Source organism: Panthera leo, chromosome B1 (assembly GCF_018350215.1).
Source record: "Panthera leo isolate Ple1 chromosome B1, P.leo_Ple1_pat1.1, whole genome shotgun sequence".
In the NCBI taxonomy this organism is placed as follows: Eukaryota; Metazoa; Chordata; class Mammalia; order Carnivora; family Felidae; genus Panthera; species Panthera leo.
In genome coordinates, this window is record NC_056682.1 from 74,014,377 (window position 1) to 74,029,020 (window position 14,644).

The following is a 14,644-nucleotide window of genomic DNA, read 5'->3' on the forward strand; positions in this document are numbered from 1 at the left end:
AGAGAGAGAGAGAGAGAGGGAGGGAGGGAGGGAGGGAGAGAGAAAGCACATTTGGGGGAAAGACAGAGGGGCAAAAAGAATCTTAAGCAGACTCCATACCCAGTGCAGAGCCCTGGGGCTGGGGGTGGGGCTGGATCCCACAGCTCTGGAATCATGACCTGAGCCAAAATCAAGAGTCAGATGCTTAACCAAATGAGCCATCCAGGAGTCCCTCTTTTAGCTTTCTTGTTAAGGTATTTTGATACACAAAAGTTGTTAATTTTGATGAAGTCAAATTGATCTATTTTTAATTTGGTTGTTTGAGCTTTGGTGCCCTGTCCAAGAAACTGCTGCCTAATCCAAGAATACAGAGATACACACTTATGTTTGCTACTAAGAGTTTTATAGTTTCTTACATTTAGGTCTTTGATCTGTTAGTTTTTGTATATGGTCTGAGATGGGAGTCCAGGTGGATTCATTTACATGTAGATAACCAGTTGTGCCTAGCACCATTAGTTGAAAACACTATTCTTTCCTGACTGAATGGTCTTGGCATCCTTGTTAAAAATCAGTTGGGTTTAGGGGCACCTGGGTGGCTCAGTCAGTTAAGCGTCCGACTTCGCCTCAGATCATGATTTCGCAGTTGGTGAGTTCGAGCGCCACATGGGGCTCTGTGCTGACAGCTCAGAGCCTGGAGCTTGCTTCAGATTCTGTCTCCCTCTCTCTCTGCCCCTCCCCTGCTCATGCTGTCTCTGTTTCAAAAAGAAATAAACAGTAAAAAAAAAAAAAATTTAAACATCAGTTGGGTTAACTTCTGGACTCTCAATTCTATTAACCTCTCATTAACCAGTATGTCTCCCCCCCCCCCCCCACCAAGTAATCTAAACCCAACGTGGGGCTCAATCTCACAACTCCAAGATCAAGAGTCGCATGCTCTACTGACTGAGCCAGCCAAGTGTTCCTGCGTGTCTGTTCTTACAATAGCACCACACTCTCTTGATTATTGTAGCTTTGTAAGAAGTTTCGAAGTTGGGAAATTTGAGTCTTTCAACTTTGTTGTTCTCTTTCAAGATTTTTTTGGCTATTCTGGGTCTCCTATATTTTCATATGAATTTTATGATCAACTTACTAATTTCTACAAAAAAGCGGTTAGTATTTTGATAGGTTTTACATTAAATCTACAGAACAATTTGAGGAGTATTTCCACCTTAACAATGTTAAGTCTTACTATAAACACAGAATGTCTATTTATATAGGTCTTTAGTTTCATTCAATGTTTTGTACTTTTCAGAACAAATACTGTACTTCCTTGACTAATTCTATTCCTAAGTATTTCATTCATTTGGGTGCTATTGGAAATGAACTTTTAAAATTTTATTTTCAGATAGTTCGTTAGTATATAAGATACATGTGATTTTTGTATATTGATTTTTTGTATCCTATAGCCTGCTGACCTCACTCACTATTCAACATGGATGCTTTTATTTCTCTTTTTTGCCTAATTGGGCTGTCTTGAATTTTCAGTACAACGTTGAAAGAAGGGGTGAAAAAGGTCATCCTTGGGGAAAGCATGCAGCCTGTCACTATTCAATAGAATGTTAGCTGTAGATTTGTTGTAGATGCCCTTTTTAAATTGAGGAAGTTCACTTCTATTCCTAGTCTGTTGAGTGTATCATGAAAGGGTGCTGGATTTTGTCAAATATTTTTTTGTGTATTAAGACAATCATGCTGTTTTTGTCACAAATTACATTATATATTTTTTGCCCAACAAAAGAGGATTACCATTTTTGTGTATGCAGCTGTTTTTTAAATAAAATAGAACCATAAGGAGATACAAACAAAAATAGATATATACTGTTTTCTATATTTACCTATGAAGTAAACTTTACCAGTGTTTCTTCATGTTACTATGCAGTGTCCTTTCAATTCAATGAGAAAGACTTCCATATTTTTTAGGGCAGGTCTGCTAACAATAAACTCTCTCAGTTGTTTACCTGTGTACCTTACTTTTCCTTCATTTTTGAAGGAAAATATTTCTGGATATAGAATTCTTGGTTGATGGTTATTTCCCCCCTTTATCATTTTGAATATGTCATCACAATGTCTTTGGCCTCTATGCTTTCTAATAAGAAACAAGTTGTTAATCTGATTGAAGGTTCCTTGTATATGATGAATCACCTCCTCTTTGTTGCTTTCAAGATTCTCTACCATTTGACAATTTGAGTATGATGAGTCTTTATGTGCATTTTTTTGGACGCTGCCCTAAATTGGAGTTTGTTAAGTTTTTTTGATGTATAGGTTAATGTTTTTCATCAAATTTGAGAAGTTTTCAGCTTTTACTTTTTAAAATATTCTTTGAGCCCCATTCTCTCCTCCTCTCCTTCTGGGACTTCCATTATATATGTTGGCACTCGTGACGCCATGACACAGGCCTCTTGAGACTCCAATGATGTTTCTTCATTCTTTTTTCTTTCTGTTCCTCAGACTGAATGATCTCAACTGAACTATCTCCAAGTCACTGATTCTTTCTTTTGCCTGTTCAATTTGGCTATTAATCAATCCCGAGTGAAGTTTTCGTTTCAGTTATTATAGTTTTCAACTCCAGCATTTCATTTGGTTCCTTTTTATTTCTACCTCTTTGCTGATATTCTCTATTTGGTGAGATATCATTCTCAGACCTTTATTTAGTTCTCTAGGCATGTTTTTCTTTAGCTCTTTTAACATATTTAAAATAGCTGACTAAAAGTCTGTGTCTAACAATCCAACATCATGTATGTTTCTGTGCATAAACCATACTTTCTTTGTAGATCTTGCAATTTTTTTGTTGTTGAAAATTGGGACATTTTAAAAAACGTAATGTGGCCACTCTAGAAATAAGATACTTCCTCCCTTCCCAGGGTTGTTGTTTTGGTACTTGTTGTTATTGTTTGTATAGCGATTTGTCTGAACAAATTCTGTAAACTCTGTATTCTTTATTATGTGAGGCCACTGAAGTGTCTAGTTCGCTTACTAGGCAGTTAATAATTGAACAGAGATTTCCTTAAACACCTGGACTAAACCTCCAGGTCTTTGCTGAGTGGCTCTCTGTGTGTGTTGGGGCAGGTTTCAACATTCAGCTAGGCAATTTACAACCCTGTCTTAGCTTTCAGTTCCTATTTGCCCTGAGTGCCAAGGTCTGCTAGAGGTGGGACTTTCCTGGGAATGTGCACAGCCCTATGCATATGGCCTTCCAGATTTCCAAAAATCTGGTGCTTTTCAAGGCACCTATAACATGTCTTTCAACCTCTCCTTGTAAGCTCTTTGATTAGTCTACTGTTTGCCTTAACTGGTATTCATCAGCTCAAACAGCTATGGGGTTAAAACTCTTGTCTATAATTGTTTTAGACAACTGCTCCCCAAGAAGTGGCTGTTAGTACTGGGCATACTACAAGCCAGATCAAATAAAGATAATTCTTCCTACTGGTGCTTTCAGAGAACCATCAAAGATGTCAAATAGTGACAACTTGGGAAAATGAAGGTCTTAAAGAGCTCCAGCTCCAACTTAATCCCTCTGATACCAGGAACGCAGGGCTCTTAGTTTTCAAGATTATTGCTGAGCTATAGAGAAGGGGATAAGAATAGAGCAAGTTAAAATACCATAAAACTTATTATTCTTGCTGATATTCAGCCATTTTTCTTGAATAGGCAAATCTTTGGTTCTTTTCCAGAATTCTGGAAAAGTTGTGACAATTTTTGCCAGCTTTCCTGGAAGGATAAATTTTCAGAGGTCCTTACTCCATCATTTTCACTGTCATCCTGGCATTTCCAAAAATATTTCTTAAGTACTTCTAAGATCTACTTTTAAGTATTTTTGTAGGAATTCAATGTTTACTACAACTTATTTTATCTGTTCTCACTTCAGTAATGGTCAGAGTAGCTAAAATTAAATTTCATGTTTCATACATTATTACTTTCACTTCTCACTTCTTAGATATCTGTAACTAAACTTACTAATAATTAATGTAGATACCAATAATCAGCTAACATGATGAAATTTAATTGTTCCTGCAAGAATTACTGAGAAATAAGTAAAAGATAATACACTGCCAGGTCTCTATGAACATAAAAATTAGTTATTATCAGCAGAAAAACTTTCAAAATAAACTATGACTGAGATTACCCTGATGGTTGTAATATGGGTTCTGTAGCCACACTATTAAGAACCAAATCTTATTAAACTCAACTTGTGAAACTCATAATCCTTTAATCCAGTATAATCTTTTATGCAATAACATGATAGTCAATATCCTATGAAACCTTTCATTAGCAAAAAGCACGTTTTAAAAGCAGTAAGCTTTCTGGGGAAAGGAAATAATCTCATCTGGGGGAATAGAGATTAAAATCTAAAAAAATTATCTAGATTTAGTAATAAGGAATTACTGCCATTTACTACTTAAATGTTTAAATTTCTTGAATCTATGGGTTTATAATTTACATCAAATTTGAGAAAAAATAGCCTTTACTTCTTCTGATATTTATTTCTTCAGGTATTTTTCAGGGCTGGACACATACACATACACACACCACCCTATGCCCCCAGCATACACTCCTTTTGGGACTTCGATTACACATATATTAGGTCACTTGAAGTTGTCCTACATTTTAGGGATGCTATTTGCATTAAAAACATTTATTTTTCCTGAGTTTCATTTTGGATACTCTCTACAGCTAGCCTTCAAGTACACAAATCCTATTTGACAATAAATTATATGTTAAAAAAAAACAAACAAATACACAAATCCTTTCTTTTGAAAAGTTTCATCTGCTATGAATCCAATCCAGTTTCTCATTTCAAATATTATGGTGTTCAACTCCAGGACTCTGACATGAGTTTTTATATCTTCCATGTTTTTTGTTTTTTTTTCTAATGTTTATTTTTGAGAGAGAGACAGAGCATGAACGTGTAAAGCGCAAAGAGAGAGGAAGACACAGAATCCAAAGCAGGCTCCAGGCTCTGAGCTGTCAGCACAGAGCCTGATGTGGGGCCGGAACCCACGAACCTTGAGGTCATGACCTGAGCCAAAGTTAGATGCCCAACCAACTGAGCCACCCAGGTGCCCCTATATCTGCCGTATTTCTACCTAACTTTTGGAACATATACAATACATTTGTGATAGCTTTTAATGTTATGGTCTTCTAATTCTGCTATCTGCATCAGCTCTGGGTCAGTTTTGATTGAAGGATTATTCTTTTCATTAAGGGTCACGTTTTCCCACTTCTTTGCATGCCTGGTAATCTTTCATTACACACTAGACACTAATTTTATTTTGTTGGGTGCTGAGCAGGTTTGTATTCCTATGAATATTCTTCAGCTTTGTTCTGGGATGCATTTAAGTGACTTTGCAATATAGTCTAATGTTTTCAAGATTTGTTGTTATGATTTGTCAGATGCGTGGAGGACAAAGCTCAGTCTAGGGCTAATTAGTCCTTGCTAGTGAGGCAAGATGGTCTTGAGTGCTCTACCCAGTGCCCTATGACTTATGAATTTTTCTAATCTGCTTGGTGAGAATAGGCACTACTCTTGGTCCTGTGTGAGTGCTAGACACTGTTCCTTCTAATTCTTTGAAACTGTTCTTTCCCCAGCTTTGGGTAGTTTCCTCATATGCATGCACCAAATACTTGAGGGGAACCCTCTGTAGATTCCCAGGGTTCTCTTTCTGTGTAATTTCTCCTCTCTAGTAGGCTGTCCTGTGAACTCTAGCCACAATGGTCTCCTTGATTCTCAGTTCCATCTACAGGGCTCTGCCTAGGTTCTCCTTCCTTGTGCCACAGCCCAGAAACTCAATAAAATAAGCTGACACAATTTTAAGACCTAATTTGTTTCCTTTCTCTAAGAAGCATTGTCCTTTATTGTCTGATATCAAGTATCTTAAAAACTTATTTGATGTATTTTGTTTGTGTTGTTTTTTAAGTGGGAGGATAAATTCAGTCTGTTACTACTCTATCTTGCCTACTAGTGGAAGTGCCACATCTGAGTAAAATTTTATTTGTTAGCTGTTCTGAATTTTAAAAGCAGAGGAATTGGGCATTTCTCTATAAAAGTATGAACTTAAGTTAATCTAAAATTCTTGCTTTGATAGTTTTTTTTCCCCCTTCTGATTATAGTGTGGTAGCTTTCCATAGAAAAAAATATCTTACCTTAAAAAATATTAAAAAGATATCTTACCTTTACATCTAAAATAGATTTATGGAATAATGTGATTATCCTACATAACTGCTATCTATTAAATATGTTGTAATTTTCTATAATTAATGCATTTTATAAAGATAGATATTTTTAATGGGGTAAAATAAAAATAATACAAAGCCAGGAAGGACCCTTATCCTCTCATAACCCTATGAAGATCAGAAATGTACAATGTAAAAATGTCAAAAATTAATACACATGTAATGAATTCACCATTACAAAATTCTACAGCATCCAAATATGGATCCATCTTAGGTGACTACATAATTAAATATGAAAAGATAATCTAGGTCTGATGTTGATGAAGAACGGAAACGTCTCTTAACTCACTGTAAACCAGAAAACATTTTCTTCTCATTCACTTAGACCTCATAGCCTGCCTAATACTCATTCACACTGGCATGTTTTCCCTTAGGTTGAGAAATAAATCACCAAACAGAAGGGTTAAGATGGAGAACAGAATTCAGGCAACCAGCATAAACTAGTTACAACTTCCTCCTCAACCATGCTATTCTACTTTCCAGAAAATTCATCATCCTTTATATACCTTGAAACTTCTTCCATCAAATTTCATCACCCTTCTAAGAGGGGAGGCAATTGCCAAAATTGCTGCTTGATCCAGAGGTACAAGGAATGGCAACAGCTGAAATTACATGCCTGAATTAAAAGTTTTCCCCATTCATGAATCGATCTGGCACAATTCTCTATCCTTGTGGATTTCCTGAACTGCATGATGATCCACTGGCACAGGATCACCATCAGTATAGTTTTGTAAGACTAAATAAGTTTCAGTCATTCTGGAGTAGACAGAAGTAATTAAAATTAGGAAAAGGACTGTAAAAACAGGTCATAAGTAGAAGTGATGTCAGGCAGGTCACGTGCCCAGGGAAAGAGCAACGGCAATATAACGGGGACCATGAGGTAGAAAAGCAGAAGCCTTGACTGGGCATGGCTATGAGTTGTAGGTCACTGACAGAGGAGAGAATGAAATGGGTAAGCAAAAATAATTGGCACTTTCAGGGAAAAGTCCCAGATTTACACAAAACTGAAATCAGGAAGGAAGGCAGAGCCAAGAAAGAGTAATAAATGAAGGATCAGATTTGATAACTGTGAAAACAGAATTCCCATGATGACCTACTACAGGGTACAGACATGTTGATCCTAAAACTAAACCACCTGGAGGCATTCAATCTGGGTGAGAAAACCGTTCTCAAAGCTCTCTTTCATGAGAAGCTGCTCAAGACACACACTGGACATCCTAACAAGCAGTATATAATTCCTTTTAAAGACGAATCATGAGGGGCGCCTGGGTGGCTCAGTTGGTTAAGCGTCCGACTTCAGCTCAGGTCACGATCTCGTGGTCCGTGAGTTCGAGCCCCGCGTCGGGCTCTGGGCTGATGGCTCAGAGCCTGGAGCCTGCTTCCGATTCTGTGTCTCCCTCTCTCTCTGCCCCTCCCCCATTCATGCTCTGTCTCTCTCTGTCTCAAAAATAAATAAACGTTAAAAAAAAAAAAAAATTAAAAAATAAATAAATAAAGACAAATCATGACCAGGCCTAACTTCCTCATAGTAACCTACAGCACCGCTTTGAGGTGCTCATGTTCAAGCAGGGTCATTTGATATTAGTTAAAACTTTGAAACTGATAAAAGTCATTAATTTTGTAGATTTGGTTACACTTTATTTTGCAGGATGATGATAAATGAAATTCATCTGTGGGCAACATTAAAGAGCTAATAAGTCTCTCTAAATGCCTGATTTACAGAAAATGACTGGCTGGAGGGGGCAGGTGGGTTCTTCTACCTCCACTTCTCTGGGAAAAACATCCTGGGGAATCGGCTGAACCAGGGCCAATACATATCACCATCTAGGCTGTGGACTACATGTGATTAATGCCTCCTGGAGTTGTGCAAAGTAGGGATCTGTCTCTAAAATTAAATTTAACTTTAGATTACACTAACTGAACTGCTTAAATATTTTTTAGTTGTAAGGAATACCATCAAGGAGAGCTTAATTGTAATCAAATTACTCTCAAGCTAATTTTATTTATTTATTTATTATTTATTTAGAAAGTGGGAGTATGAGTAGGGGAGAGGAACAGAAGAAGGGGAGGGAGGGGGAGATGGGGAGAGGGAGAAAGTGAGACAAAGAATCTTAAGCAAGCTCCATGCTTAGCATAGAGCCCAACACAGGGCTCGATCCCATGACCCTGGAATCATGACCTGAGTCGAAATCAAGAGTCAGATGCTCAACAGACTGAGCCACCCAGGTGTCCCTCAACCTAGTTTTAAAGTACCAAATATTTTCAATTTCTCTCAAAGCCTTCAATCACATACTATTAGTTTTGTCTAGAAGTTTCACTTGGTAAAGTTCCCTAAATGAAAAGACAGGCTAAGACAGAAAAATGTGAAGAAATTTATACATATTTTCCTAGGCAATTACATGCAGTGCCCTTATAATATACTCTTTCATTTCATTTCCTCAAATACTGAAATTTCTATCTTTACATAAATATATAAAAACTATTCAAAATAAAGCTTTGGAGATTGGTTTTAAAGTAAAGGAAAACATCATTGGTGTATTCAAAAGGCAAGTCAATGCACAGACTGATTTTCTGTAACTTGCAAACTCCTATTTTTGGTAATATCTTTCCTAGAAGATAATGGTGGATTTCATTCTCAAGTCATTGTGCTTGGGGCCAACTTAACTCCTTCTCTGACTCCTCAGTGTCCTAAGCTTATAGTTTATATCTTTATCCTTCTACCCTATCTACCTTCATTACCCTTAAAATGCTTACAATTTCAAAGTTGTCACTGTTCAATGCTTTAATGTTAAGACTCTTTAATGGAAATATTAATGCAATATTAATACTTCTAATGGCTTGATTTTCTCATTATACATGGAGAATGGCTACCAGGCAACTGGAAGTATAAAATCTCTTTCATGAGTGAAGTTAAAAAACTTCAAGATATGATATAAACTTACGTATTTCTTCCACAACTTGTGGGTCACATTCTCTGTATTTTTCTACTTCTGCCTTTAGCTGTTCCCTTTGGTCTCGAAGTGAAGAAAGCTCTTTTGCTAGCATAGTTCGCTCTTCCTGCATTCAAAATAGTTTTATGTACAATTAAGACAAGTAAAATGCCATAGGTTATAAGGCTATACATATTATAAACATTTTATTTCTCATAACTAATGTGCACTAGGCTTTGGACATTATATATACACATACCTGTATTCACAGTATAAGGACAAACTCAATTCTCATTTTTCTCTGAAATCTCAAACATCTATCATATATTTTGATTAACTGGATGGGAATTAATATATAGAATGGACCACTCATAAACAGATGAGAGGTCACTGATTATGTATGAATTTAAAGATGACTAGGTCATCATATGTTAGGAAAAAGTGCCTCTTCGATCTATATATAGAAATAATATTTTAGAGCAACATAATCATTACAAGTGTGGTAGACAATTTTTCAACCTTTAAGGATGATCAACCTTGAAAAATATTTAAAGAGGTCAGAAATAACAGAATTACTGCTTGTGGTCTCCTATCACTTTCCTTTAAAGGTAAACCGGAATAAACTTTTAATACAACAGGATCTGATAAACACCACTTGGAAATTTCCCGCCAGAGTTCTCACTAACAGGTAGAAGTCACAGTGTCACAGTTTTCAATTCATATGTGTGAAAGGTTATGGCACAGACTGATAGGATAAGCCTGAAGCAAAACCAAGTAGAGTTCAAGCTGTCTGATGGGACTTATTTAAGGTCCCTTGCTAGTTTATATTTTGGTACCTGTATTTTTTGACTTTTGCCTTTAACTGTTCTCTTTCGTTCCAGAGTGAAGAAAGCTCCTTTGCTAGCATTTGTACAGGGAATGCATATACAGGGCATCATGGTCTGACGCAGCACAACCCAACAGAACTCTACAATGACAGAAATGTTCTAGATCTGTGCTCTCCAATGCAGGAAACCTTAGCCACGTGTACCTAGTGAGTACATGATATATGGCTATTGTTACTGAAAAACTGAATTTAACTGCATATGTTTTAAATTTAAATATAAATAGCCAAAAATGATTACAGTGTATACTGTATTAGTACAACTCAGAAGAGATTTAAAAATAACTACAATACGGGCACCTGGGTGTCAAAGTCAGTTAAGCTTCTGACTCTTGGTTTTAGCTCAGATCATGATCTCACAAGTTCAACTCATGATCTCATGAGTACAAGCCCCACACTGGGCTCTGTGCTGGCAGCACGGAGCCTGCTTGGGATTCTCTCTCTCTCCCTCTCTCTCTGCCCTTCCCTTGCTCTCTCTCTCAAAATAAACAAACATTAAAAAAAAAAAAAAAACTATGACATAAGATAATTATTCTTTGCCACCCACACCCAAATTATACACGCTCCATGAGAAATGAGACAAGCAGCAAAATGGGGAAGAATCTGTGAAGGCAATGATAGTTCTCCAGACACCCTGAACTGGTAGCCATCTCAGACTGTTACTAGCACTGAGATTTTTGCCAAGTTACTTCACTTTTTTGTGTCTTTAGTTGCTCAAATTAAAAACGGAGTAATAGTAAAAACAGTAATAGTGGCCACATCCTTGCACTGTTGGCAGGATTCAATAAATATAAAATGCATTGGGACAGTACTTGCCTGGCTCACAGTAAGCAGATTATAAATGTTAGCTATCTCTTCATCATCATCATCGTCAGCAGCAGCAGCATCACCATGGATAATACCTAGTAAACAGCAGCTAGGTGTTTCTAAAAAATCATGATTGGTGTTCTCACGATTAACACAAGAGTCCATCATTCTCAGGAGCCTTTCTAAACTACTACAGTCTTCTGATAGATGCAAGCACCAACTAGGTTTTTTCCTAGCTGCAATAGATCCGTGGGCCGGGTAACATGCAGCAGACAACTTTTGGGCATGGGTATGTCACCATTAATTGAAGGTGCTTCTATAATTTATTGCCAATGTTAAAGAAAAAAAAAGGATCAAATAAAGAAATAGTAATTGCTTTGTCAATTAAAGAAATATAAAAGCTTCAGGTTATGCCAGAACTTACCTTCCCTTGAACATTTTTCAAAAATTACCAAATTCCAATTCCTATCTGTGACTGCTGACTATTCACATAAAAGAAGGTATGTGAAATAATTGTGAAAAGACCCTGTAAACCTGTGATATATTCTTTTCTACAACATGACGGGGTTTTGGTTTTTTTAGTTTTTAATGTTTATTTTTGAGAGACAGAGAGAGTGCGAGTCGAGGATGGGCAGAGAGAGAGGGAGACACAGAATCCAAAGCAGGCTCCAGGCTCCGAGCTGTGAGCACAAAGCCTGACGTGGGGCTTGAACCCATAGACTGTGAGATCATGACCTGAGCTGAAGTCGGATACCTAACCGACTGAGCACCCAGGCGCCCCATAATGTGACAGGTTTTTGAGTCTCTTTCACAATCAAGTGATACAAACAGAGGCCTAGATGGAATGCTTAGTGGTGCCTGCTGATCTTTAATAGTTTTTTAAGTCATAAATCCATACTTGAGATAAAGATGAAACTAGAAAGTGATTTTTAAAAACCCCTAACATAATACTTTAGAGAACATTACACTTTTTAAAATAAAACTGTGTGTCAGTATTCATTTAAATAATTTAGAAATATTACAAAGCCTCAAGGATAATATATTGATAGTTTTCAATATGTTCTATGCCAAGACTTAAAAACGTGACTCTGAAAATTTTACATAAGCATTTATAAAGGGCTTACCTTGTGCCAGGCCCTCTTCTAAATGCTTTGCAAATATAAGCTAGTTTAAGCCACAGGATAACCCAAAGAGGTAGATTTTGATCCCTATTTTATAGCTGGGAAAACTGACAACAGAAAATTTAGGAGACTTTCATACCAGGCCACCTGGCCCCAGAATTTATGCTTCTATGTTATGCTGCCATATATAATATAATAATAAAAAATAAATCTATACTTAAAATTAGTAAATCCTACCAGGTCCAATGTCCATGTCCTTTGCTGTACTCACCTCTCTTCTGATAGGAATGGCATACTCCTCATAGATAACTCTATGTTCTTACTTTTCTATTTAGAATTGACATTATTAAGGAATCTACAGACACAAACTTACCGTTTCATGTCGGCCAACTTTAGCTTTCTCAATGCTTTTCTGTAGATTTGCATGCTTTTGGTTTCCCTCAGATAACTGGAGAATTAAAAGAAAAAAAATGGCTTCCAATGATGAACTTGCTTAACATGAAATTTATAAGTCAAGAAGTCAAGATGAGATTTGTTTTCAGCCCAAGTCAGTGTAACAAGTAAGTCAAAAACTACATTGGGAATTAACTTCTCTAATTTGAAGCAAACTACCATGAATCATTAGGGCAGAATGAAAAAAAAAAACAAAAAACTAAAAACGCTGAAAAATATATCCTCTCATCCAATCAGAAAAATGAGTAATATGCTTTCAGTCTTTTCTGCAATCTTTATTTATCAGGTCCTCCAACTCCATGCCAAGTAACTTGAGGTATATTATTCAGTTAAGAACAGAATTTTAAGTGATGAATCACTAAATTCTACTCCTGAAACCAAAACTATACTATGTTAGCTAACACAAATTTAAATTAAAAGACAAGAATTTGAAAATTCAAAAAAATGTTTTATATACTTCTTTCTTCAAATTTCATTTCATTTCTGCCTAAAGTGAAATAAAACACTCTAGACTATTTCTTACAGACTTGTAGTATTATGACCTAGTTATATGTACAGGGTAAATAATACTTATGTGTCATAGATTAAAAATCACAAACAGTATCTTCCAAAAGTTAGTAGCTTTATCCTGGCTTTAGGAAATCTTCCATTTCTCAATATGCATAAAGGAAACATTGTCAGCTTTCCTTTAATGGCTCTCTTGTCACCGATTCTAATCCATAGCACGAACAAGATCCATCTGTGTTGCCAAGAAGACACCACCACCAAACCAGCTATACCTCTTCTGAGAGTAATTATCTTCTGAGGTTTAAAAAAAAAAAAAAATCTGTAGATTTAGGAGACAAAATATGCTTTAAAGTCCTAGATTTAACAAGATCTAGTTATTTATTTTTTTAAATTTTTTTTTAACGTTTATTTATTTTTGAGACAGAGAGAGACAGAGCATAAACGGGGGAGGGTCAGAGAGAGAGAGAGAGGGAGACACAGAATCTGAAACAGGCTGCAGGCTCTGAGCTGTCAGCACAGAGCCTGACGAGGGGCTCAAACTCACGAACCGTGAGATCATGACCTGAGCCGAAGTTGGAGGCTTAACCGACTGAGCCACCCAGGCGCCCCAAGATCTAGTTCTTTAAAACAAGGGTTCCCATTTATAAAATAGTGCCATGTTTAAAATTAATATTCCACCCTGCAGGACTCCCCTGAAATAATAAAGGCATGTGACATTTAAATTCAGGAGTAGAGAATCTTCCAGTGAAAAAATACATATGCCTATTAGCCTAACATATTTCCATTAAAAATGTTTTTTAAAAAACCAGGTAAGAAGATGTTATCCAAATAGTTAATAATTACATAAAAATAAGCCAATAATTAGTAGATATATATTTTAATTACATTGATGAAGTGTCTTCCAGGTATTGTATGGCTGCTTGTAAGTATGTATAACTTAAAAGCATTTGAAAGAGCTAATTCAGGAATTCCTTAACTCTGAAAATAATATCTGTCTTAAATGTGATTTCATGATTTGTCATTTTAAGTACGTTGGTAAGGGGGGAAGGCACAACCTAAATGACATGCTCAAATGAGAAGCATCTGCTAATTATCCGAAGTACTGAAGCAACTTGGTTCAGCTCAATAGGGAAGGACTCCTGGCCCTTGTTCTCAAAATCTCAACTACCAGAAACAATGAAAGCAACTCCTGTGAGGCGCCCCTGCTAACAGCTTTTCACCTACACATCTCTCAGAAGCAATATTGCTAAAGTTTTTAACACATACCCTGGAATTAAACCAAACCCAGGCTTTCAAATAATAAGAGCAGGGATTTTTGGCCACTGTATAGATACTATCTAAGCCAATGGTACAAACTTGAGCATATATCAGAATCACCTGAAGGGCTTGTTAAAACACAGGTTGCCGGGCTACACCACGCAGTTTCTGAATAGTAGGTCTGGAGTAGAACTTAATAATCCGTAGTTCTAACGTGCTCACAGGTGATGGGTGATGCTGACGCTTCCGGTCTGGGGGCACCACACTTTTGAGAACTACTGGTCTGAACAAAAACCTGTTTTGTTACAATAACAAACCCAGCTAAAATACATGAGATATTTATATATGGGAGAATTATCTAGTTCATCAGCAAAAATGAATTACTGCTAAGTATTGTAACCTGAACTAGAAACAAAAATATCTTAATAATTCTGTCACTA

At 36.6% G+C, this 14,644-nt stretch overlaps 1 protein-coding gene and 1 long non-coding RNA gene across 5 annotated transcripts in view; one reads left to right on the plus strand and one right to left on the minus strand.

The window, feature by feature from the left end:
* Window positions 1–14,644, plus strand: part of LOC122217782 — a 93,001-nt gene that overhangs the window by 65,085 nt on the left and 13,272 nt on the right. For both annotated transcript variants that reach the window (XR_006201675.1, XR_006201676.1), the window contains one exon: window positions 10,058–10,209. This is a non-coding gene — a long non-coding RNA (uncharacterized LOC122217782). The remainder of the gene's footprint in view (window positions 1–10,057; window positions 10,210–14,644) is intronic.
* MND1 (meiotic nuclear divisions 1) overlaps window positions 1–14,644 on the minus strand; it is a 65,675-nt gene that overhangs the window by 10,539 nt on the left and 40,492 nt on the right. For all 3 annotated transcript variants that reach the window (XM_042935269.1, XM_042935270.1, XM_042935268.1), the window contains exons 5-6: window positions 12,361–12,435; window positions 9,189–9,303 (exon numbers count right to left, since the gene is read on the minus strand). In XM_042935269.1, the coding sequence (XP_042791203.1) occupies window positions 9,189–9,303; window positions 12,361–12,435 (190 nt within the window). The remainder of the gene's footprint in view (window positions 1–9,188; window positions 9,304–12,360; window positions 12,436–14,644) is intronic.